This window comes from Culex quinquefasciatus, chromosome 2 (assembly GCF_015732765.1).
Source record: "Culex quinquefasciatus strain JHB chromosome 2, VPISU_Cqui_1.0_pri_paternal, whole genome shotgun sequence".
In the NCBI taxonomy this organism is placed as follows: domain Eukaryota; kingdom Metazoa; phylum Arthropoda; class Insecta; order Diptera; family Culicidae; genus Culex; species Culex quinquefasciatus.
The window spans coordinates 181,082,421-181,107,905 of record NC_051862.1 but is presented as its reverse complement, the minus strand read 5'-3'; the positions used below and the strand labels follow the sequence as shown (position 1 = coordinate 181,107,905).

The 25,485-nt window shown below is 37.5% G+C and overlaps 2 protein-coding genes across 4 annotated transcripts in view; both read right to left on the bottom strand.

Moving 5' to 3' along the window:
• The window catches only part of LOC6033275 (protein tyrosine phosphatase type IVA 1), a 111,259-nt gene extending 105,766 nt beyond the window's left edge, over positions 1 to 5,493 (bottom strand). For both annotated transcript variants that reach the window (XM_038255915.1, XM_038255917.1), the window contains exon 1: positions 4,725 to 5,493. The gene's annotated coding sequence lies outside the window, so the exon portion shown is untranslated. The remainder of the gene's footprint in view (positions 1 to 4,724) is intronic.
• Positions 5,494 to 9,361: 3,868 nt separating this feature from the next.
• The window catches only part of LOC6033276 (solute carrier organic anion transporter family member 5A1), a 131,532-nt gene continuing 115,408 nt past the window's right edge, over positions 9,362 to 25,485 (bottom strand). For both annotated transcript variants that reach the window (XM_038251505.1, XM_038251506.1), the window contains 10 exons: positions 21,712 to 22,449; positions 21,487 to 21,647; positions 21,278 to 21,385; positions 17,521 to 17,621; positions 17,234 to 17,456; positions 16,628 to 17,176; positions 16,345 to 16,567; positions 14,043 to 14,231; positions 13,833 to 13,981; positions 9,362 to 13,776 (listed from right to left, as the gene is read on the bottom strand). In XM_038251505.1, the coding sequence (XP_038107433.1) occupies positions 12,539 to 13,776; positions 13,833 to 13,981; positions 14,043 to 14,231; positions 16,345 to 16,567; positions 16,628 to 17,176; positions 17,234 to 17,456; positions 17,521 to 17,621; positions 21,278 to 21,385; positions 21,487 to 21,647; positions 21,712 to 22,449 (3,679 nt within the window). In that variant the 3' untranslated portion in view covers positions 9,362 to 12,538. The remainder of the gene's footprint in view (positions 13,777 to 13,832; positions 13,982 to 14,042; positions 14,232 to 16,344; positions 16,568 to 16,627; positions 17,177 to 17,233; positions 17,457 to 17,520; positions 17,622 to 21,277; positions 21,386 to 21,486; positions 21,648 to 21,711; positions 22,450 to 25,485) is intronic.

The following is a 25,485-nucleotide window of genomic DNA, read 5'->3' as shown; positions in this document are numbered from 1 at the left end:
GTTTCATGTTTAAACATTGAAAATCGGACCTATGGTTACTGAGATATCGACATTAGAAAATGATGGGTTGATTTGGTGAGACTTAGAAAACATCAATTTTCCTGTTTTTAATCCTTTGCATGGCAATATCTCAGCAACTAAGGGTCGTATCAACAAAGTTCAAAAAAGTAAAACGACTATTTTGAAAAAAGTTAACAAAAATGGCTATAATTTAAAAACGGTGCAGTTTATCAAAATTTCACTGTAGTACGTTTGGATTGCAAATTCGATTTAACATCAAAAATTAAATTGAAAAATTTTTGCGACCGACATTTCGATTTTTTGAACAAATCTGAATTGATTCAGAAAATTATAACTCGGTCAAAGATTTTTTGCCCATTCTGAAAATTTCTGAACAGTTGGCATTTGATGTCTTCTAAAAGATATCAGAAAATAAAAAAAATAAAAAAAAGTGTTTTTTTTTTCAATTTTAGTGATAAAAAGTGAAATTTTTTTTATCGTGTATCATTTTTTTAGTGTAGTCTATATCCATTCATACAACTTTGTCGAAGACACCAAATCGATCAAAAAATTCCTTTAAAAGATACAGATTTTTGAATTTTCAAAAATCATTTTTGTATGGACAGCTGACAAATTTGTATGGAAAATGATATGGACAACCTAATGATGCAAAATGGCTTCTTTGGGCATATCGAAGGCACAAAATAGTTTCAGCTGGATTAAAAAGTACAAAAATTAAAATTAAAGAAAAAAGACCAATTCCGTAGAGAACTGCTCAGCATTTTATTAAGCTGATATTTAGGAAAGTAATTTAAGATTATTTCCGAAATTTCCAAATTTTAATTTTATGATTTTGTTATTGTAAATTATTCAATAAACTGATAAAAAAGCAAAAAATATAAAATAATAAGAGAAAAATCATGAAATGGTAGAGGGTCAATGAACTACTAATTTAAATTTGCCCACCATTCGGTAACACCTTGACCCACAGTACGTCTCATCAAGTTCGTCGCACCGGGTCGAGCCTCCAAGCTCTGCGTCGTTCAACTTCTTTGCCCGGTCACTGCGCTCAGTCCAGAGTAACCTACCTTGGCCGAAATAAGCCAGGGTTCTCGGGCGGGCCGGGGGAGGTCTCGACGCGGTCGAACCGGGTTGATCGAGTTTGATGCTCCTTTGTCCCTGAACAACAACAACGCGAAACGCGTCGAGACGGGTTTCCGCGGTCTGGTGGTGGTGTGGACTATGTTCTGCATGTTTTTTTTTTTGTTATGCAGTTCTTGTTTCGCATGCTGTCCGAACTTGTCTTACAGTCGAGAAGGGGGGGATTGCGTTTTTGAGTGCATCGTCAGGAGTTTGGGAGGGTGGCGTGGCGGCGGCGGCAGAATGCACATTCTGGTTGAGATCGCAGGCTGGTCATTGCACCCGGCCGTCGTCGTACGATCTGATGTCTGGATGCCCCCCGGGCTGGGAGTTCAAGGTTGGACCCTGAAAAACGGCGTAGAGGGCATCGTCCTCCAAAGGGAGTAAGAACGTGTAGACGGGGTCGTTGAACGTGGTGGATCGGATGTTCAGGTAGGAAAGCAGTTTGAACAATTTTATTTCTTAAAATGATAGTTACAGTTTTCTGACAAATTTCGCTTGGAAATGTTAAATAACCTCAAACTTAAAAAAAACTGATCTGAATACAACTTCAAACCAACCCCCAAATAAAAATGCAACAAAGAATGCAACCATCCAGCGGCAGCGGCAAGGATAATTACAATGCATCGGCATGGAGTAAAACGCATCGTTCTTGAGTCGTTCAGTGTCTTTGTCCGAAGCCATTCCTGGAATAAATTGCGCACATTTTGAGCCGACGCCGGGGTCAACGATTCCTTGGGCGAGTTGTTGAACCAAATTGCGCGCCTTGTTTTGAATAAATTGATGTAATCTCTTCAACTCGGCAATTCTCTTGTTTTCTTGCGAGGTGGTCTCCAGTTTCCTGGAAAGAATCCCGTCAACTTCAAAGGAAGCGATTCATCACATTCGAGCGTTGAACTTTGACCCGCGTTTAGGGGACAAAATTCGTCTCGATTTCGCGATTTAGCGAATTTACCTGGTTGTTTAGTGTGGTTTTTCAACATTTAATTTTGCTAATCCAATTAGAATGATCCTGCTGATTGCTTGGTGAGTTGAGGTCTCCTAGCAAATCCTCGTGAGACAGCGAACAGTAATTCCTGGAATTTCATCAGTGACAAAGTTCCAACGAGTCTCTCGAGTATCGTTTATCAGTTCATTAAAAGCCAATCTGCGGAACGAAGTTGTGTTATGCAGAGGTTAGCTTGGCGTTCAGAGGTTTTTTTGAATAGGAAGTAAGCAAGCAAATACTTTAAGTTTATTTGCGAAATTATTTGTTTAACAGCAAAAATGGTCAAATTAAACAGAAACATAAATGTTTGCTGCTCAAAATTTAGTTTAAGATTAAAGCACAATCTCACACGATTTTGTCTCTGAGACCAAACTATGAAACCTTGTTCAAACTATTCCCACAATCCGAATCCGAAACAATGCCCTCAATTGCCTCAAATGGTTTAAATTTAGTAAAGTTTTAATACTTGCAATATTGAGTAATGTTTCAGAGTCTATTAAAAGAAAATGGTCGAATAAAACAAAATAAAATATGGTTTGTTGGTCCTTTTATTTGCCTATGTCAAAATGATCCAATATTTTGTAGACTATAGAACATTCCAATTTTTTTAATGAAAAAAAAAACCTTTAACACTATACAATGTTGCATCACAACCATCAACATATTTTTTTCTAACTGGAAATAGTTTTATAGTTATAAAAAACAAGTTGTTTTTTAGATTAGTTTTCCTATAATTTGTTGTGTTATTTTTCAAATAATGTGAAATTGGATCCTCATTATATGTGGGTCCGATATTCAAGGAAAATAACGCACAAAATCAAAAATACATTGCAAGTGTAAAATAAAAAAATAAATCACAAAAAAAAATACATGCAAATTCATGTAAACATTACACGCATTGCCATGTTGATCGTAAGTATGGGAAACCTACTTTAAAGAAATTACATTCTTATTGCTTTTAACCCTGCCCATCTTTCAACGGTATAACCACAGCAAAAATGGGTTTAAAAAGAAGGTGTAGAATTTAATGGTGTAATATTACCTCTATTATGATGTAATGTAACCTCAGTTTATCTTAAAAACTATTTACACTGAAAATTTACACAATTTTAGTGTAAAATTACACATTTTTCTTACATAACGAGTGTTGTTTCTGTGTAATGAATCTCAATAATTGTCATTTGATTTCTTCTAAGCTATGTTGAAAATTAGCGTTTTTTTAATATATTTTTTTTTTAAATGTCAATTTAAATCGACAACATTTCATTTCCGCAGACAAATTTGATTTTCTGACAAACAAATTTGATGTTTTAAAAAACAATCTTATTTCTGGAGTTTTTTTTTTTTTGAAAAGGTCCAATAAACCAAATTTTCAGTTTTTACTTTTTGGATGTTTTTTAATACCCCTGACTCAAGGCGGTTTCAAAAACACCCCACAAGCAAAATTTGGAAATTTGGTTTATTGGACCTTATAAAAAAAAAAAATCCAGATATGTTTGAATCACAAAAAACATCGAAATTTTCATTATTTTCATTTGATATAACCCAATCTTTTCGTCCTTTTGTTTGCTGAGGCATGGTTAGGAACTCGGAAAATTCAAGTTTTACAAAAGCATTAACAGATGAACATGAAATGTAAACAAATTTTGTAGAATAAGTGAAGAAGCCAAAATTAGGAATCCTGGAAATTTTGATGTCTGATTGAAAAAGAAACTTAAAAAATAAACAGAGATTGATTTTCCATGTGATTTTTTCAAATGATTACTGAAATATCTGTTGAGTTATTATTATTAATTGTTTGAAGATTGGATGATTTCATTAGGTTGCGCAACCCCAAACAATCTTTTGCACTTGACTCATCATCGAAAACGGGCCAGCAATTATTAGTACTTTATGATGCACTTTTTCAATGGTGCACACAGTGTGCGCCTTTTGCCCTCCCAACCCAACACGCGCTCACTCACTCAGCAATAACAACAACAACATAACTTGTGTCAGTGTGCGGTTTACGTCTGACTCACCACACCACCAGAACGTAAAATCACACGGAGCAAGGTGAGTACCACGTTTGCAAGTGGTTGTTGATTGAGCGTATTTTGAGTGAGTGTAATTGGAAATTGATTGAAAATTTAGATGTAAAGTGAAATGAATTTGTTTGTTAAACAACCAATCAAAAAGGAATTTTAGATGATTTTTGCTGGAACGTAAATTTACAGCAACATTTTTACAGTGCCCTGTAATTTTACACTGGTATTGGTATTGGCGCGTGTGAGCTCATCGACGGCGATGTCGAATGATATTGCCTGTGTATTCGGGGTGGGAACACCGCAGGAAGAGAGGAGAGGATGCAGAGTGGAAGAATCGAACTAACCAGGAGGAGGATTCCCTCTTCTTTTTCCCCCTGCTCTGTCTGGGTTGTATTTTTTTACAGGATGATGATGACGGAATGCTCATCGATGGTTCTAATATGATTTTTATGGTGTTTCGAGTATTTTCTGTGAGTGATGATGATCGTGAGATGAATTGCCTCGAATTCCAGGAAATTTCAACAGAAAGTGACACAATAACAAAAGACTGACGTTCGTTTGACACTTACCACAACAGCCATACACATTGAATTAGAAATGCTGACGGGTTGGGACCGTGTTACGTGAATGTCGTCGTCCAGAACTGGCAAAACGGGCGGAATCACCACAAAAGTACCACGACTGTCGTTTGGGACTGTTTAGCTACAAGCTGCTCAATTTTGCAAACTTTTTTTTCCTCGCAAGTGAACCAACACTTGACGCGCCTTGGCACTCTAACCAAACTTTTTCTTAGCAATTTCTTGCTGCTTTCTTCGCGAAAAAGAAATATTTCACCAACACTTTCACCCTTGGATATTTGACAGAAACTTGCACTTTTGTGGCCAACTTAGCCTACTTTTTCGTGACAACCACTTAACTTTTGCACAAAACCCCCAAAATCAGCTCAAGGCCTGCTGCTTCCTTTCGCCTTATTTTGCTGTTTTGTCGGGCGCAAATTTGGCCCCAAAACTAACCCACTAGGTGACACAATAGACACTTGCTCGCAACTTTCAGGCCAGATTTTCAAGCTTAAATTTTGCCAACTCCACTCTGGCAGACACGCAGCTCTTTTTCCTTTATTTTTCTCAACACCAAACGACGGAAAAGACAACCAGGAAACGAGCGAGCGACGACCCACTCTCCTTTTTTTTTCTTCCAAAAATCAAGTGTGACAGACACACAGCCGACGATCGAGACGACACCTTAAACGCCAAAAAAACGCCAAATGGGACACACGAACGAAACGCTGCTGCTGCGCTGCTCAACCACTCGGTTTGAAAGTTGTCTCAAAACTGAGTCCGCCACTGACAGTCGCACACTTTCGACAGTCACTCACGTTGGACGTGATGGGACAGCATGGTACGCACACAGCTAAGGACGCTCAATGCGAGTCAACAAGAGGTGTGGCATAGTGTGGGTGAGTTACCGTGAAAGAATGTTTTGGAAAAATATAATTTCAAGAAAAAGGTCCAGTTTTTTAGTCCAGATTTCAAAAAAATTTGTTAATCACCTAAAAACATTTTTTCACCATGAAATATTCTAACAAAATTAATTTCACCTGGAAACTACTTCCCGAGCAGACAGTAATAACTTTGGAATAACATTTTTTGATATTTGAAAATACCAGGCCAATAACATTTTTTGTTATTAATAACAAGAATTGTTATTCGTCGTTATGATTTTTTTGTTTTTGGATTGTTATTGTAATAACAGACAAATAACATTTTTAGTTATTCTTCGAACAAATCTTTGTTATTGTTTTTTGTTATTTTAACAACTAATCCGATCATGCCAATAACAGTTGGTGTTATTCTTCTATAACAAAAAAAATTATTCCCAAGTTGTTTTGGCTTTCAATCAAAATTAGACCAATAACAAATTTTGTTATGATAACATAAACCGTTATTCAACTCTTATGCAAAAATGGATTTTTCAAGAAGAATCCATAACACTTTTTGTTTTTTTAACAGTATTTGTTATTGAAATGGTATGAATTTTGTTATTAACATCTGCCCGGGTTCCGCGTAACCATCAACTACCAACACCATGACAGACAGCATTGTAGCATACCTTTCTAGAAGCATTATGTTGGCGGAGACGCACATGACTGACTGTGTGACAGCCCAGCCTGGCCCACTCAACCCCGAAGTGAGTGCTCGTCGAGAGCATAAACGATGGGCGCGGAGAAGGATTATGCTGCACGGGCACAAACAGGGGGTCTTATGTCGGGAGCATAAATGAAGCATAAAACATGCACGATTGTATTCAGAGTTAAATAAAAAGGGTGTGTAATTATGTCTGAATCCAAATTACGGTTAAAATAATTTTAAATTATTCATAATTGGTATTATTATTTTTTTTATTGAATTTAAACAAATATTCACTGAAAAAATATGCATCTTTTAAAAACGTTTAGTAAATAAATTCGGTAATTCGGTAATTTCGGAATACAAAAAAAACGTTTAGTAAACCATTGATAACTTTTTGTTTATTTTCCAGCACCTCTTAAAGTTGCCGTAAAATTAATTGAAGCATATTTAACAGAATCCCAATTAAATCGTATCAAAATTACTATAAATGATTTTAAACTTGTTTTATCATGTAAACATATTAGGTTGATAATTGGAGTCAAAAACATTTTTTATCAAATTACATGTCTTAGGTTAAATAAATTTACATTAAAAAAAAGTCATTTTGAAAAGCCGGAGCGGCCGTGGCTGACTGGTTACGGTGTTTGCTTTGTAAGCGAATGGTTCTGGGTTCGATTCCCATCTGCTCCCAACGAGAAAGTTAAGTACACAGAATTTGAAATGATGAATATGAACGAAAAATCAAAGTCGCTCGAGGCGGGGTTCGATCCCCCGTCCTTTGGGTTGGTAAGCAAAAATGCTAACCACTAGGCCATGACGACTTGGTGAACTTGGACTGGAATTAGAAACTGTTACAGAGAGCGAGTTGTGGCGCTATAACCACGGCAAATAGTGTCCTGGGCATTCGTGGAAATACAATGTCCCATCCCAGAGGATCCCGGAGTACCAAACCTTCTTAGCATGGTGCTCCCAACGAATACAACCAAATCTCGGAGCGTATGGTGGTGTGTCCCCACGCTTCTTCCTTCCCTGTCGATTCAGAATTGTGTTGTTGTTCGAACACTCAGTGCTCAAACTCAACCCAATTACGAATCATCTCTGCGATACGGCTTTACGCAGTAGGCCTGGCCGCTTTAACGCTTGTGATGTTTCAATGCACTCCGATGCTATGGTGCACTACAAATGTTAATAAATGACAAGAAGAGTGCTAGGCGTCATCTAACCTAAGGCACTCTCCAGGATCCCTTCGAAAGATTGGCTGCGCTAGGGTCTGATTAGATTAGATTAGATTAGATTAAAAAAAAAGTCATTTTGAAAAGATTAAAAAATATCATAAAATCAAATTCTTCTGATAAGTTTTCTATAAAGATCAATAAAATGTTTTTTTTTTATGCGTTTCTCTTTGTTTCGTCGTCCGTGTCTGTCGCGGGTGACCGTGAACGGCCATGATCAACGACGACGAACATTTTCAAAACATAAGCAAAACTCTTATGTCTATATATTAAAATTTTTGTAATTGTCTGCTCTACAACTTTGTAGAACATTGTTACACTCTAAAAATAACCCTACAAAGTTAGAAAAAACATGAAGTTTTAAAATGAAAAATTTTGTTCTAAATGAAAAAATGACCAAAAATGTAGATTCGAAAAGAACATTAAATTTCCCATAAAATGACATGTTCCAAAAATTTTCACAGTCGAGTAACGGAAAATGGGAGAATTTTTAAAACTTTTTTAGTGTTTTTTTTTTCGATGAAAAATACGTTTTTTCGGAATTCTAAGTACACCATCAAATTGGGTGTCTTATTTTACATAAAAGTCTCTTTGACACCAAATTTCTTTCTCATCACCGTTTCAGGCTGCAAATTATTGAAATACACCTCTTTTTCGCATGTTCAAAAATGGAAGGGGTCCCTCCGTCACGAGATATCAAAAAACGGACCTCGGATTCGTGATCAGGGACAAAAGTTACCCTTTAGGACAAAGTTTCACGCAAATCGAAGAGGGGTCGGAGCAACTTTTTCCGATTTTGTGTGAGTTGGTAAAGAATTATCCAAAAATAAAAATTGAAAAAATGGGCTTTTCAAAACAACATTTTTATTTTGATTTAGTAAAAGGTGTTATTGGATAAAAAATTAAATTTTGTTTAATTTATGTAAACAATTTTAAATCTACATTATTTGTGCGTTGGACCTGGTGAAAAATAAAAAAAAAATTGTGGTTCAAATTATATCCAAAATAAAAAAAATAGAACAAATAGGTCCTTTGAAAATGTTGTCTTTGTTCTTGACACATCCCCATTAAAAAAATAGCAAACATGAGCAAATAATAGTGACGTATGGAAATATTGGAAAACCCACTCAAGATTTCGTTCAAAAATCATGTTTGGATAGAAAATTAAATTTACAAAAACTATACTTGAGCTCAATTTGATTTCAAGTTTTAACCATTTTAGGCCTAATCGGAATTGGAGAGAAGCAGACCAGAACCGAGTATGATGGCAACGCAGACAGCTCATGACCCGGAAGTGAGAAATTCACTGAGAAAGTTTAGAATATTCTTTGCAATTTTAATTTCTAACAATGTTGATCCAACCATTGGTAGCTGAAATAAAGCATTACATTACAAATGGTCTTAAAACGTATTATTTTTCGGCCCTTTTGAAGTGTTGCAATTTTGAAATTCTAAAAATATTTTTAAGGATATGAGAAAATTTTACTATGGACTCGTTTTTCAACATTGAAATCAGATTAATATTTTGCAAGATTTGAAAAGTAAGAGCATGTTGACAATAAGAAACACGTATTTATTTTTAAACTTTCACTTTTTGCAAGTGTAAAAATCAGTCAGTTAATAGAAGAAAAAATACATCATACACGTTATTTTCAATATTATCTTTAAAAAATATTAATAAACAACAGCAACTATTGACAATTTTCGTTGTTAAAAAACCTCTGGAAAATTTTAAAATTCACGAAAGTATTCTAAAAATATATCCATCAGAAATTTAAGAAATGCTTCAATTCAAACCATATGAGGGATTTCTTTCGATTCTATCCATTTCACCACACCCTTACCTTATTTTATATAAATTCATTTATTGTTCGAATCCTAATAATTGCAGCAACTCGCCATACCTTGCGTTTTGTTTCAATTTTTTTCCATTCCATAATCGCTTTGTGGTGACTTTTTTGCATGTTTCGTTTTGTTTGAGTAATTTTGACTTCCAGCAACACGGCGTGTGTGTGTGTGATAGGGAAACGCATGTGGGCGCTTTAGTTTAGATTCTTGTTTCAGATTTAAGTTTTTCTTTCTTTTTGTACGCACAGCACTAAAATATAGCTCAGAGTGGGGGGTGGTCTAATTGACAGAGATTCTCTTTAGTTAAATTTTGCTTGTTTGTGGTCGCGGTGCAGTCAACAGCTAGCACATCTATTGTTCACAGACTCACAGCTGGAGGAACTCCATTGAAGGGAAAGTACAGAAATCTTGACGGTTGTTTAGTTTGTTGGTGTGTGTATGTTTGAACATTGCTTTTGAGGAGATTCCAAATTGTACCTATTGTTTAATGTTTGCCCTTTTTGCAGTTAAAATAAGTTAGATCTGTTATTTTGTAACTACCTCATAATGTTCATTTTGCTATTGTATTGCACGATATGTTTGCATTATCCGTTGTCACAATCTCGTAATCCTTTCCGCTCTAACAATACACAGCTTTCCCAGTGTGTGGAATTTTGAAAATACAGTGTTGCCAAATTAGTAAATATTTGTAACGATATTAGATAAATTTATATGCTTAAAGTGCGCGAGTTCTACTGTTTTTCTCTTTTACGTTTAAGCAACTAAGTTTTGTCTCTCTAAGATTTGTATTATTGAACTGTGTTTGAAATTAAGCTTAAGTTTTTACTCTTCTTATGCGCAATAGAACCACTAATAATGTACATTCAGCTATAGTAGTGGAGTGCAATACAGAGAACGTTTCTAGCGACTTACTCTCTACTTTAGACAACTTGGATAAAGAAATCACACAAAACTCGTTTCCTTCTTGCGATTCTCCAACAAACCATGCGCATTTTCTTGTTGTTGCACTAAACTGAGAAAAAAGCGCTCTATTAATGCTGTTTTACCTAAAAACTTGTTTGTTCAATTATTCTCACTCGGCAACACACTTACTAACCTAGTTGTTTCACTCAGCTCCATCGAAATTTTCACTACTTTCCCAAATAAAACGAGCTATACCTCCTCAAATTACAACTAAATCACTCATTCTAGCAATCACACCCGCAGTCTCGCCTTCCAACGTGCTCTACTCTATTATCTGGGGATAATTTCGCTAAAGATCAACAATTTCCAACACATTTCCTAACCACCGCTTCAAGTACCACGTTTGGTAACCAACCCTATTCTCACCGCTCTACCCTAGTTTTTTTCACAGCTCCTAGTTTACACTCGTTTTTTCTTCTACTTCTTCTTCATTCTCTTTTATATCTTAGTCCTTCTCGTTCTCACGCGATTAGAATGATTTTCTTTTTAATTCACGCCAAAATTGACTCCAATTGTTTAAAATATTGCCCCAATTGTAATTCATTTCTTTTTACTTGTTTTAAGTTTCAGGCAGCAGATTTCTTCTTCGTCAATTTTTTTTCCATCATTGTGGGTGTGTGACTTGTGTGTTTGTTTTGGTTTTACAATTAGTTGCATTTTATTTTGCTGGCTTTTTTCAATAGACTTTATAAAAATATTTTCCCTTCTTTTGTTTATCTGTTTTGCAGAGTTAGTTTTTCTTTTCGCGGGTATTTTTTCTTATTCCTTGCTTTCAGTTTGTGTGTGTGTGTGTGTTTCAATAAATTAGGCATTTGGTTCCACTTCACTTTGCTTGCATTCTCGTCTAGCATTGTTTGCTCTTATTTCTTTACGAAATTGTTTTAATAACTAGCATTTTAAAGTGATTACCTTCAAACGTATTTTATAAAATTATTTTGTCGCACTAAATCTGCGTTATTACTTTAAATTCAACACTTTTGCATGTTGTTTTAGGAATATTTGGAAGGTTGTTAGTTTGTGTTTGTTTATTTTGCGTTAACATCGTGGTTTGTGATTTTCTGGCTCTAAAATGACCACCTTTTTACTCATTGAATATTGTTATTAGCTAAGTTTGTTCCCGTTGAGGCGCAATCTTTGACTCTCTCTCTCTCTATCTCTTGCCGGTTTTTTCAGCGAGAGAAAATCACAACAAAACTCTCACTCTGAAAAAAATATGCCGATAAAAAGATAGTTAATTTGTGTTCCGGTGATGGAGCAACATTCATCAAAAGAGTTTCACTGAGCACTCACTGAGTGAGAAGTTCTCTCTTCTCTCTTGTGCGAGAAATTGAACGAATGTTAAGAAATTCGGAGAACTCTCAACCATGATGGAACCTTCCTAGGTGGCCAATGTATGTAAACAATGTAAAAAAAAAATCAAACTTTGAGGAAGTTAAAAGAAACCACGTAGAGACTTATGGAAAAATCGTGTTGTTATTGGTGTTCTATTGACAGCTCTTGAGAAATTGTCTTCACCGTCACCCTTGCGACACTTTGGAAAATTCTCGAGAAGAATGACAATCTTAGGTTAAACCTGGTAAAAAATCTTTTTGAAACATGCATAAAAATTTCCAACCATATGTACTTTTTAATGATTTTCAAAAAATTAAGTGTACAAAAGTTGAAAAATTCAGAAAAATTGGCAACCCTACATCCGAAAATTAAATGAAGGCGTAGAGTAACGGTGAGAGAAAAATTTAACTCTCGCTCTCTCGACAACATCTCACCAAAAAGAAAGCGAGAGAGAATCAAACTGTGCGGATCGAAGCTCCGCCCATCGCGGGAACAAACCCTTTTCCGGATACTGATTTCGTTTGTATCTTATGTTTCATCTTCCTCTATCGCGGGGGTTTGCAAATGCATGAACTCTAGTTTCTGATGGTCTGTGAATCCAATTCGGGATTTTGTAATTTAACGTAATAAAATGCAGTCTCGAATTCTTACTATTACTAATTACGTAAAACTACTAGGTGTGGTTGATTTTGTTTTGTTTTGTTCGCAAGCTGATCTAACTGTGTCTTTGAAACCATTGTGAGCGGGCGTTCTACCAACTTGTTGCAAGACATTATAGTACGGAATTAAACTCTGCTACGTGAGGAAGGAAACTAGAGCGGGGGGAATGGCAAATTTTGCAGCAGATCGTGAGCTCGCGAGATAGTCGATCGGAAGTGGCTAAACGTTAGTGGACGTCGATCCACCTCCGCCGTTAGTGGAACTTTCCGCGCTTGTTTCATCGAGGAGACTGGACTTGTCCAGCAGCAGCTGGAGGGACTCAGTCGGACCGCTTCCCGTGGTCGTGGTCAACGCCAGCGGGTGCAAATGTCCACCGGACAGCTTTCGGATATTGTTACTACTTACGCTACAACTGCTGGCGCTGCTGATTGGTTCGCACGGCTGGTAGCCGCCGATGTACTTCAGATCCTTGGAGTTGGTCCGCCGGTGCCGCAGGATGCTGTTCGAGTCGTCGATCAACGCTTTGATCCCTCCCAGGATGCCGCTGCCACTGGCGACGGACTCCTCCTCCTGGAGATTCAACAGGTTCAGATCTTTGGAATTGTTACGCGAGTGACCGTAACTGTGGGACGATCCCTTCGCGTATTTGGATTCCAGTTCTTCGTTAAGGTCGTTGGTGTTCTTGGCGACTCCTCCGCCAATCACCATTCCCGTTGAACAATTATTCAGTTTGTTCACGTTCTTCAGCAGGTTGACGTCGTGCGAGAACGAGCTCTTTCGCGAAGTGCTCGCACCGCCGTTGTTCGCCAGGAACTTGTTGGCAATGTCGTTGTCCAGCCGGATGATCACATTGTTCGGCAGGAACGAGAACTCCTGCCCGTACGAGTAGTTTCTCGTGTGTCGTTTCTTCTTGATCCCACCACAGCCGGCTCCGTTGCTACAGCTATTGCTGTAGTTCAGCTTGCTGTGCCCGTCCACGTTGTTGTTCTTCAAGTGGTTCAAGATGTACTTGATGTTCGATGTCGGCTGCTCGTTATTGTGCAGCGCAATCCACCGACCAAGCTGCGATCCGCCGGACTGCTGCTGTTGAAGCTGCTGCTGCTGCCGACAGCAGTGCTCCTGGTCCAGGTCGCGTGAGTTGTTCCGCGTGTGGTGCCGCATGAACCGCTTCAGCTTCCAGTCGTGGAAGTCGGACTCACGGTTCGTGGCCGAGTTCGACCGCTGGATCTTGATATCACAGGAATTGCTGCGGATGTGCTTCCGCGGCCGCTGGTACTGGTGCCGCACGGTATCGTCGTCGTACCTGTACTCCAGCTGGATCGATTTGGAATCGTTGCGCAGGTGCCGGCTGGCGATCAACACTCGCTTGCTGTTGGTGTCCACGATGGAATCGCCCGAGATGCACTCGCCGTTGAAGGGAACGGCTTGACCTTCCAGGTTGGCTTTTTCCTCGAACACTATGAAAGAAGATTGATGTAATACCAGACTGATAGTACGAAACAAGCTAACTTACACTTATCCAAGCTGATGATCGATCCAACCAGTTCGTTAGCCGACATCGGATTCAGCTTGTCCAGATTCTTCCGCCGTCGCACAAGCCACCAGTCGATGATGAAGATCGCCAGGGCGATTATCTTGATGCTCGCGCAAAGGCCAACATACCTAAAATGTAACACCAATCATCAGTAAAGAATCGCTTTGCGAACCCAAAAAAAAAACTTACTTAAAGCGGAACGCCTCGATGTCGTAGATCAGGCAGCGGCCGCCCTTCTCGCCGCACGTCGACTTCCACAGCATGCAGGTCGAGTCGATCAGGTTGCCGAACACGATCGGCGCCGGGATGTACCCGAACAGCCGGAAGATCACGAACTGCATGCCGAGCGCGAACGAGCGCTCCTCCTCCGAGACCGATCTGTGGAATTTATGGATTATTAAGACTCTTGGGTTATTGGACTCACGGACTCTTTGAATTACGAACTCCTGGATTCTTGAATCTTTGAATCTTTGAATCTATGAAATCTTTGAAATCTTTGAAATCTTTGAAATCTTTGGAATCTTTAAAATTTTTGAAATCTTTGAAATCTTTGAAATATTTGAAATCTTTGAAATATTTGAAATCTTTGAAATCTTTGAAATCTTTGAAATCTTTGAAATATTTGAAATCTTTGAAATCTTTGAAATCTTTGAATTCTTTGAAATCTTTGAAATCTTTGAAATCTTTGAAATCTTTGAAATATTTGAAATCTTTGAAATATTTGAAATCTTTGAAATCTTTGAAATCTTTGAAATCTTTGAAATCTTTGAAATCTTTGAAATCTTTGAAATCTTTGAAATCTTTGAATTCTTTGAAATCTTTGAAATCTTTGAAATCTTTGAAATATTTGGGTAATTCTCTACCAACTCACACGAAATCGGGAAAAGTTGCCCCGACCCCTCTTCGATTTGCGTGAAACTTTGTCCTAAGGGGTAACTTTTGTCCCTGATCACGAATCCGAGGTCCGTTTTTTGATATCTCGTGACGGAGGGGCGGTACGACCCCTCCCATTTATGAACATGTGAAAAAAGAGGTGTTTTTCAATCATTTGCAGCCTGAAACGGTGATGAGATAGAAATTTGGTGTCAAAGGGACTTTTGTGTAAAATTAGATGCCCGATTTGATGGCGTACTCAGAATTCCGAATAAACGTATTTTTCATCGAAAAAAACACTAAAAAAGTTTTAAAAATTCTCCCATTTTCCGTTACTCGACTGTAAAAAATTTTGGAACATGTCATTTTATGGGAAATTTAATGTACTTTTCGAATCTATATTGACTCGCAAGGGTCATTTTTTCATTTAGAACTAATTTTTCATTTTAAAATTTCGTGTTTTTTCTAACTTTGCAGGGTTATTTTTTAGAGTGTAACAATGTTCTACAAAGTTGTAGAGCAGACAATTACAAAAATTTTGATATATAAACATAAGGGGTTTGCTTATAAACATCACGAGTTATCGCAATTTTACGAAAAAAAGTTTTGAAAAAGTTACTTTTTGCGTTTCTCTTTGTTTCGTCATCCGTGTCTGTCGCGGGTGACCATGAACGGCCATGATCGATGACGACCAACTTTTTCAAAACTTTTTTTTGTAAAATCGCGATAACTCGTGATGTTTATAAGCAAACCCCTTATGTCTATATATCAAAATTTTTGTAATTGTCTGCTCTACAACTTTGTAGAACATTGATACACTCTAAAAAATAATCCTGCAAAGTTATAAAAAACACGAAATTTTAAAATGAAATTTTTTGTTCTAAATGAAAAAATGACCCTTCTGGGACAATGTAGATTCGAAAAGAACATTAAATTTCCCATAAAATGACATGTTCCAAAATTTTTTACAGTCGAGTAACGGAAAACGGGAGAATTTTTAAAACTTTTTTAGTGTTTTTTTCGATGAAAAATACGTTTATTCGGAATTCTGAGTACGCCATCAAATCGGGCATCTAATTTTACACAAAAGTCCCTTTGACACCAAATTTCTATCTCATCACCGTTTCAGGCTGCAAATTATTGAAAAACACCTCTTTTTTCACATGTTCAAAAATGGGAGGGGTCGTACCGCCCCTCCGTCACGAGATATCAAAAAACGGACCTCGGATTCGTGATCAGGGACAAAAGTTACCCCTTAGGACAAAGTTTCACGCAAATCGAAGAGGGGTCGGGGCAACTGCTGTGTGAGTTGGCGGAGAATTACCCATTTGAAATCTTTGAAATCTTTGAAATCTTTGAAATCTTTGAAATCTTTGACACTTGAACTTAGACTGTTGGACTCTTGGACTTTTGGACTTTTGGACTCTTGGACTCTTGGACTCTTGGACTCTGGATTCTTGGACTTTTGAACTCAACTCAACTTTTGAGTTCAACTCTTGGATTTTTGGACTCTTTGACTTTTAAACTCTTGGGCTTTTGGACTTTTGGACTCTTCAACGCTTGAAATCTGGGACACTTGAAAATCTGAGCTCTAACTTTTGAACCTAAAACAACTTACCTCAGCACAATCATCAACAAAGGCATCTGCGTGGAGGCAACGACGAACGTCATAAAGAACAGCAGTATCAGGAAGGGGTAGATCGTCCGGCACGGCTTGTTACACACCCCGGCCGTGGCCACCGGAACCACCGTAACTTCGGCAAAGTCCTGGTGGGCGTTCAGTGCCTGAGCTTGGGCACCCTCCGCTCCCGTGTAAACGTTGGTCACGTTCGTTTGAACGCCTGAAAAAAATCAGGTTTGTTAAAGTTATGGCCATCGGTCATTAAAAGATTGTTACTCACAAGCACAGTTGGTGTAGTTCGACCCGGACGAGAACGCCGTACAGCCGGCATGACACGGACTAAAGTACGTCAACCCGTTGTTGCCGCAGACCGGTTCCACGTCAAACATGTGACATTCGCAGCCAAAGTTGCACGCCGCCGTCAGGTTCACCTGGAACGGCTCCACGTTGTGCTGCGCCGGAGAGCTGTTGTAGTACGGTATCGTCGTGCCAGCCATTTTGAGATTCTCACAACCCAAGAAGAACAACAGCCCGTAACAGGCCAAACAGATCAAGTTGGAGACCAGCACAAACTGGACGGCCCCCTTCGGCTTCAGCTGGAACCGCTTCAGGATGCAACCACCGACGAAGATTCCGATGCAAGCGCCCGGCACGGCGATCGACCCCGTGAAGACACTGGCCTGACTCTTGCCCAGGCTGAACTGAGTCTCGAGGTACTTTGGCAGGAACACCACGAATCCGGACACGATCATCAACTCCATGCACGCCCCCAGGCAGGTCACGATGTACACCGGATTGGACACCAGCCGCCACATGGACAGGGGAATGTCTACAAGAAGATCTTGTTAATTTGTACCCAAGGAATCCCCCAAATCCAAATCTCTACCCTTGATATCCTTGCCATAGCCGGAATCCTCGTTCGTCTTCGCCCCTTGAGGTTCCTTCTGACCTTGCTGCTGCTGCTGCTGTTGCTGCTGAAAATTCCCAGATTCCGACGCAGTCGGTTGCGTCGTCCTCGGCAAACTACTCGAATTATTAGCCGACAGTTGCTGCAGCTGGGGCAGCTTCTGCTCGGCGATACGGATTTTCTTCTTTTCCCTTGTCAGGACCTGCAAACCGTACAAAAATGGAAATAAATCAACCTTCCCCCCGAAAAAATGGCGATTAATTTACCTTGGGAAAGGAGAAAAACGGAATGGCCACCAGTATGAGCAGGATGCCACACACGAGGAAGCCGCCCCACCACATGCCGACCCACCGCCGGTCGTCGGGATCTGGAAAGAAGGAATGTATTAGTTCACGGTGACAAATTAGTGCCTGCCGATGTGTGTAGTTCGAGCGGCGTGATTCGTATACAACAAATTGTATTAGTTTGTTGCCAAAGTTATGGGTTGAATATTTATTGGTGGAATTATAGGTATCTACTTCCTGCGGAGCGCTTTCCAGAAGGAATGCGAACGAGAAAACTAATGGCAGTTATGGCCTTTCGAGTTGGAGAGGGACGCATTTGCTGCGCGGAGCAATTAGAAAAGGTTGTGACCGTCTGGATAAAATGTTGCTGAAATGGATAGCAAGCTTATTTCATAAAATAAAAGAGAAATCAGGAGAAAAAAAAAAATAATTGTTTACAAAAAATAAATTTAAAAAAATTTACAGCTCATCGTATAACAAGTTTTAAAATAAATTTATTCAAAAACTGGACGAAAAATCTTTTATCAATTAAAAAACTCAAATACTAAAATAAAATGTTATATTTAAATACCTTGAACTAACACATTTTGGTGTATTTTTTAAAGTTTACAGAGTGATTTTAAATATATACATAATTTGTGAGACAGGTCTGGTAGCTTTGTAAAGATAGTTACAAAGTAAAAAAAAATCATAGTAATATGACATATGGGAAGGGGTACATTATAAATGTCTTTGCTGGTGTAATGCCACTTTTTCAGTCTAAATTTTAGTAAAATTACATCATTAAAGAGGTAATATTCAACTTTCCAAATTTAAACCTTCCATATTTACACTATTTTTTACTGTGCATTTCTGAGCATGTGTTTGAAAAATATTAATTGCAATAATTTGAAGAAAGATTGCAGTTCAATAATTTGAAAAAAAAAAAAAATAAGGGCTTCAGAAAAGTTTTCAAATATGATTAATGCATGGTTTAATTATTCCTGCGAAAAATATCGACAAAAAACATGTTTTGCAACAGATCAGAAAAAAATGTCAATAGTTTTTTTAAAGTATCTATCAGATATTTCTATTCAACTCATCTCAAGAATTTATTTCCTAATATTTTCTTACAACTGCTCATGGCCACGCGAAAACTATTGGAAAATATTGCAAACATTTTGATAAAAAAAACGAAAAATTCATAAAAAAAAAGTTATCAAAACATAATTTACAAATCAGCGGATCGTGTTATAGAAAATGTAAAAATTGCAAGAAATTTTGATTATTAATTGTTTATTGTTTATATTAACAAAAGCATTAAATTATTAATATAAAAAGCTATTTTTTTCGAAATCACCGTTTTGTTCGATGAACATAATCCAATTTCACTTAAAATCCTGAGGGAGGTATTAGACTATGACAAACACGGAGAGACCGACCGGGGCAAATCTAAGAAAATCTTGGTTGATTTAACTAAAAGTATGGGTTAATTTTTTACACAGCTTTTTTTCAACAATCGATTGTTGATTTTGTTAACCCGAAATTGCTGACCACCAGTATCTAAAATTAACTAAAAAAATAGTTGGAAATGCCATTTTTGTTGGTTAAATGGCCGAAAAAAAATCTAGCAGTCGACTGCTAGAGGTCTTTTTATATCTTTTTATTTTTTGATATTTTACTTCATCTCTATCACACATGACAATATATGTGTACGCATTTCTATGTATTTTATAATTGATGATTCTGAAAAAAGAATGGTTCATTAAAATTTTATTGTCCGTAAGCACGAAGATTTTTAATGATTCAGTTTTCTAATAAAAATCACATAAGATAAATTATTGAGCAAAAATAAACCCATACTTACTTGGATTAACCAACATTTTGTTAAATTTGCCCGGGCTGCTCTACCCGCATCTCCTTTCTACTGCCCTCTCTTTCTATCAAACATTCTTATAACGTGTTCAACTCACTCGCATCAGATTTCCTCATTGCGAAGGTCGTCCTCTTGCTCTTCATAGTTTATCACCTGCAAAGAAATCATCAACAAACCTACTCACCAATTCCACCTCCCCAGTTGCAACACATTGATTTGCCACTTCAACATTAACCAAATAGTGTAATTTTCACCTTTCACATCCTCTCACTTCATAATTAACAACACAAACTCAACAAATCGACAGCTCTCAGTCGAATCCTGACTTTAAATGACAGACGTAAACAAACCCAAGTTCATCTTTTAAATATTCAACCAATTGTTAATTATATTCAACTAACAAAATTTTTGATTTTCCTAAAACCAAAGCTAACAGTCGATCACGTTCAATCGAGTTCGGGAAATCTGTTAGCTTTTAGCTTTTAGCATTTTCAACAAACAGGTTATTAAATTAATACTGAATTTTGGTTAATTTAACTGAAAATTGGCAGTGACAAGTACGTTTTTGTTAAAATTTACGAAAGTAAAATCAACAATTTTAATTGTTAAAATTTCTGGGCACAGTCTCTCCGTGAACATACTAACAAACTCGCAGAAAACTCAATCTGCATAGTTTTTGCTTTGTTTGCGAGTTTAGCAAACTGCCATACAAGAAAATGTGCGAATTTGTTTCTTTTGTCATAGTCTAATACCTCCTTGAGATTTTAAAGTGTCAAATACTATGAAAACTACCCATTTTTCTATGGAAACTTGTATATTGTATTTTTTTAAACATTCCAAATTTTAAAAGTTTCCGGATTTGCTTGCAGGATTTTTATCCAAGAAAAGTGAGAAAAAGAAAAAAACATATTTTGTCCATTATTCGAGTTCCTAAGAAACCTCCGGGTAATCGAACTTCGGACAAACGAAACTTTGGATAGTCGAAGCTTCGGATGATCGAGTCTGGACTGTATATCAAGTTTAAAAGTATTATAATTAAAAAAAATTAGAAAATATGTACCATTTTTATAATTTCTAATTTCTAACTTCAGAATTTCAATGTGAATTTAAGTACAATCAGCTGAAAAAACAAGTGCATTACCCTACGTTTATTGTAATTTTTAACATGTTTAAAATATTTGTGAAGTTTTTGTGAATTTTCGTTGTACAGTACCAAACAAAATTGTGAAAACTTTAATATTTTGAATTTAAATGCAGCAAATTTGTATCCAGATTTTCAAGCGAATGGTGAACACCCGAAATGTCAAAATCACGCAGTGGTACCAACATTACAAAAAAAGTGTACCATGGGTACCATGGCATGGCAGCCACACTTTTTTTTTCTAATGTTGGTACCAATTCTACTACCAACATTATCAAACAAATTAATAAAAAAAACAGTAAATCCTTTAAACGTCTGAGAAAATTTGGTTTGAATAATTTTATTACAGGGGCCATTCATGAACCACGTTAAAACATTAGAGGGGGAGTTGACGATCTCAAAAAGTGTCCACGTGGTTTATGGATGGTCCCCTAAGAAGATGCTTTAATTAAGTTTAATTGCATATGAGTTGAGACACTAAGCTGTTCCAGATTCGTAAAATGCCAAAAATTTCCTTGAAATATGTTTGAAAACAGCGTCTTCACCCAGTTATTGTAAATTCCATAACTGACCCACTTTGCGAAAAACACACACCCATTGGCACTCCCAAACCACCTTTGCCTTTCGCCACCAACCAGAGACCAGGCAAGTCACACGCGGATCAATACAATTCAATCAGCGGCTGCATTATGCATCGGGCACAATCAAAACCGCTCGCCTGCGCTCGTTCGCCTCGTACTCACCTATATTGATGTCGCTTCCGGAGAACGAATCCATGTGGAACGACAGCAGATACGCCCCGAGCAGGAAGCCCAACACGGGCCCAAAGGCAGCCATACTGTACATTGCCCCTGGGGGAAGAAGCAGGCAGGAAGAACGATTTAAAATTCACTTCATACACAACACAACACTCCGACAAAAGGTCGGTTTTGACCATCAGGCCAGTCCTTACCAATGTACATCGAGGAACTTTCCTTGCGCACGTGGTCGTCCACGTAGGTGGTGCCGAGCGTAAACAGCGGACTTCCGCCGCCGCCCAGCAGGATCTGCGCTATCACAAACAGTATCACCGGTCCGAAGGTGGACGCCTTGCCCTTGAGGCAGTTGTCGTTTCTGAGAAAATGGGGAATTGGTCAAGTTCAAGGTTCTATGAAATTGTGAGCTCCCGCTGACTTACCTCAAGTTATGCGTAGTCAGCGGTTGATTGGACAAACTATTCGATAACCGTCCCAGGCCCATGTCCTGCTCCCGCACCGACACCAACCGGCAGATGTTGTCCGCCGTTTTGTTATCGATCAGGATGCCCGGGTTGGGCTCTCCGGTAAAGTGAGGAACCATAAACACCAGCGAACCGATGCCCATGATGACGGCACCGATCCCAATCCACACCGGGATGTGTCTCCGACTGCCCAAATAGCTCACGAAGATCACCGTAATGACGTTCCCGATCTCGTAGCTGGACGCCACCAACCCGGACAAGCTCGACGGTATCTCGAATCGCTTCTCGATCGTCGTGATGACCGAATTGATGTACCCCGAGCTGAGCGCCTGCTGCAGTGTCACCAGGATCGACAGCAACAGCACAAACACCTTAATCCGGGCAAACTTCTGAACCGCGCCGGGTCGACAGCTCAGGATGCCGCAGTCCCGCGAATAGTCCTCGTTGACCAGCAGCACGTTCGGCAGCTGGGACGGCTTGTCCGGCATCGTGACGCCATTGTTGGCGTTCGAAGACTGCCGGCTGTGGCACTTGATGACGACGTCGGCGGTGGCGGCCGTTGTGGCCGTGGTCGTCGTGTTGACCGACACCGGCAGCGATTCGCACTCCTCCGTGTCCTGGGGGATGTCCGCACTGCTGTCGTCGGTTTGGGCCTCCGCGTACAGGCCCGTCATCGCGTACATCGATTCGTTGCGTCTGGTGGGGAGTGAAAAAAAGATAGAATAAAAATACATAACTTGAAAACTTGAAGGTTAACGTATTTTTTAGATTTTTGTGTTACATATTTAAAAAAATATATATATAATCGATGAATAAGATCAATTTTTTAAAGTTTCCCAAAATCTGATCACGAATCCAAGTTCTGTTTTTCGATATCTTGAGAAGTGAAGCTAGAATAACTTCTTCATTTTTTAACAATCGATAAAGGAAATATTTTTAATAATTTGCAGCTCGTAATGGTGATGAGAAGCCCAATTTGATGGCATACCTAAAATTTAGAAAAAAAAACATTTTTCAAAACAAATTATCAAAAATAGTTTTAAAAACTCTGGCGTTATTTTACTAAAGTGTAAAAAATCTAGAGATTTGTAGTTTTAAGGCAAATTTGAGTTTTATGAAGTGTGATGGGCAGGATATATTTTAGATATAAATAATTTTTGGGGCAAAAATAGAAAAAAGACAAATATTGAAAATCAGTGTTAGGCATTTTATTTTCTAGTAGCAATTTTATTTCAAATAAAATGCAGTAGAAATATAACAAAACTCGGTTAATTTTGTGAAGCATATTTCAAGAAAAAAAATCAGATTGCGAAGAAATAACTGATTCTTCAAGATAAGCCTAGGTTTCAACATTTGGATAAAAAAAGTGTTTGAAAAAATGTATTCTACACGCGTCTAGTTGCTTTCCAATTATTAGTTTTCATAATATCAATGTATCGACGGAATTTTTTTTCGCTAAAAAAAAAACTTTTCGTGGTACTGTACATTGGTATTTCATGAAAATTAAAAATATCTTCAAAGGAGTTCAAACATGCTAAATATCATTATAAACGCAGAAAAATCAATTTTAACTGGTTTTCGGTTGATCAAACTTTAATTTTCATTAAAATTTTGAAGTTTTTCGAAAAAATATTTTTTTGCCCCCTTATTATTCAGGCCGATTTTGAAGGGGGGCGACATAAACTTTGAAACATACTTGAAACAGCCTAAAAAATATATAATAATAACGCAAATTAAGGAGAAATAAATTTCATAACTTCTAAAAAAATAGCGAGGTTATGACAGGTCCAACTGGCATCATGTTTAAGGCATTTCGAGATATTTATCTGATAAATCGGATTGAAATTTCAAATCCATTGACATGTTTTATCACGACTTCAAATAAATTTAGACTGACCCCCTTCAAAATCGGGCTGTAAAATCAAAAGCAAAAAAAAATTAAAAAAAAAACTCGAAGTTTCACTGGAAACTGAATAGAATTTAAGATGAATTTTCTGCGTTTATAATCATTTTTAATAATCAACTTGTTTTAAAATATTGACATGAACTTCAAAAAATTATTTGCAATGGGAACGGGAACATTTTTTCCATTTTTTTTTTCTTATGTCGCAATAACCCGTGATGGTTATTTTTTTGTAATTGTCTACTATACAACTTCTTACTTCGTTGTTACGCTGTACAAAATGTAAAAAAATATAAAATATGAAAATTAAATTAAATTAACATTATATTTCCCATAAAATACCACGTTAAACAACTTGTTAATGCTGAGTGAAAAAAATTAAAGAGTTTTAACCCTTTCTGGCCTGAATTTTCAAAAAAAAAATATTTTTAACATTTATGACGGAAAAATGCTATGACAATACGAAAATTGTAGGCTAGTTTTGGAAATTTTGATTGTTGGATCATATATGACCCATCAGGCCTGATTTTTATTATTTGTCTTATGTTGTATTTAACAGATTTTTGGAGAAAAAACATCTTTAAAATTAGTATAAACAAATTATAAATTAAATTGATATGTTTTAGGCAAGGGTCCTGATTGCTCAAAATCAACCTCCATTCGCTCCCGAACAATCTCTTTTCTACTCTCATTCTCTCTCTGATCGGCTCAGTCTCCGAACGGCTCAGGCAGGCCGAACGTCTCCGATCACTCTGAAATGAAAACATTTTTTCTGTGATGCGCTGCGCTATACTCATTGATTTGGGTTGCCTAAAATTAATGTTATCAATTAAATTGTGCATTTATTTTGATTTCATAACATTATAGACACCATTCAAAGACACTTCCACCAAGAAAAAATCAAATTGATGGCAAACTGAGGGCGTGAAGACAAAAAGACTGCCGCGCTGGCATTCTGTGAGAATAGCTCTTCGCTGAGCATGTTAGTGTGTGAGTGTCGTAGAGCGGCGGAGTAGGCAAATATTTTCACGATGTATTTGTTCGCTGAGTGAACAGTTCGGGCCACTCGCTGGATGGTTGTGATTCTCATTCGCTCATGAATGCAAGCGGGTTGGAATAGACGACGAATGGATAGGCGATGAGTGAGTGGTTTCTGTTCATTGAACCGAAAATCAGGACCTTTGGTTTTAGGTATTTTGCAACATTGAAATTTAAGACCACATGATGAAATTTTATACACTGTATTTTTCTTCTTACTTTTCCTGTCATTCTCTAATGACGAAACGGCCTACTTTTCATCACCAAAAATAACAGTACCGTACAATAATTTTCAGCATCCTTTTGAGTGCTAAAAAGTTCAACTTTTTAGCACATGCATCGGAAAGTAATACTTTTCGGCACTGTTTTAATTTTTTGTATTGACCAAACACACGGACGCCAAACTTAAGCGAGGAAACAAACGTTTCACAAAAAAAGTCGAATACAGAAGTATTTTTTTTGGAAATGCAAAAAAATGTTTCATTTAACTCATTGTAAAAAACGATTTTTTCAGCACTTGTCGTATTTGTTCAAATTCACAGAGGTTTGTCTTACGAATCGTGCTGGAAAAATCATCAATAAGCTTTTTTTGCAAATTCTTGAATATTTTAAATTTATTATAAATAAATTCTGCAGAAATCTACGTACAATTGATAACAAAATTTCCAAACAAACAGAAATAACAAAATCTTAAATTGTTCAAATTATTTACAGTTATTTTATTTCTGTGAGATTTTTTTTTTGTGCCGCCCTTGTTTGAACATTTTTGTTCAACGAGAAACTTTTATTTT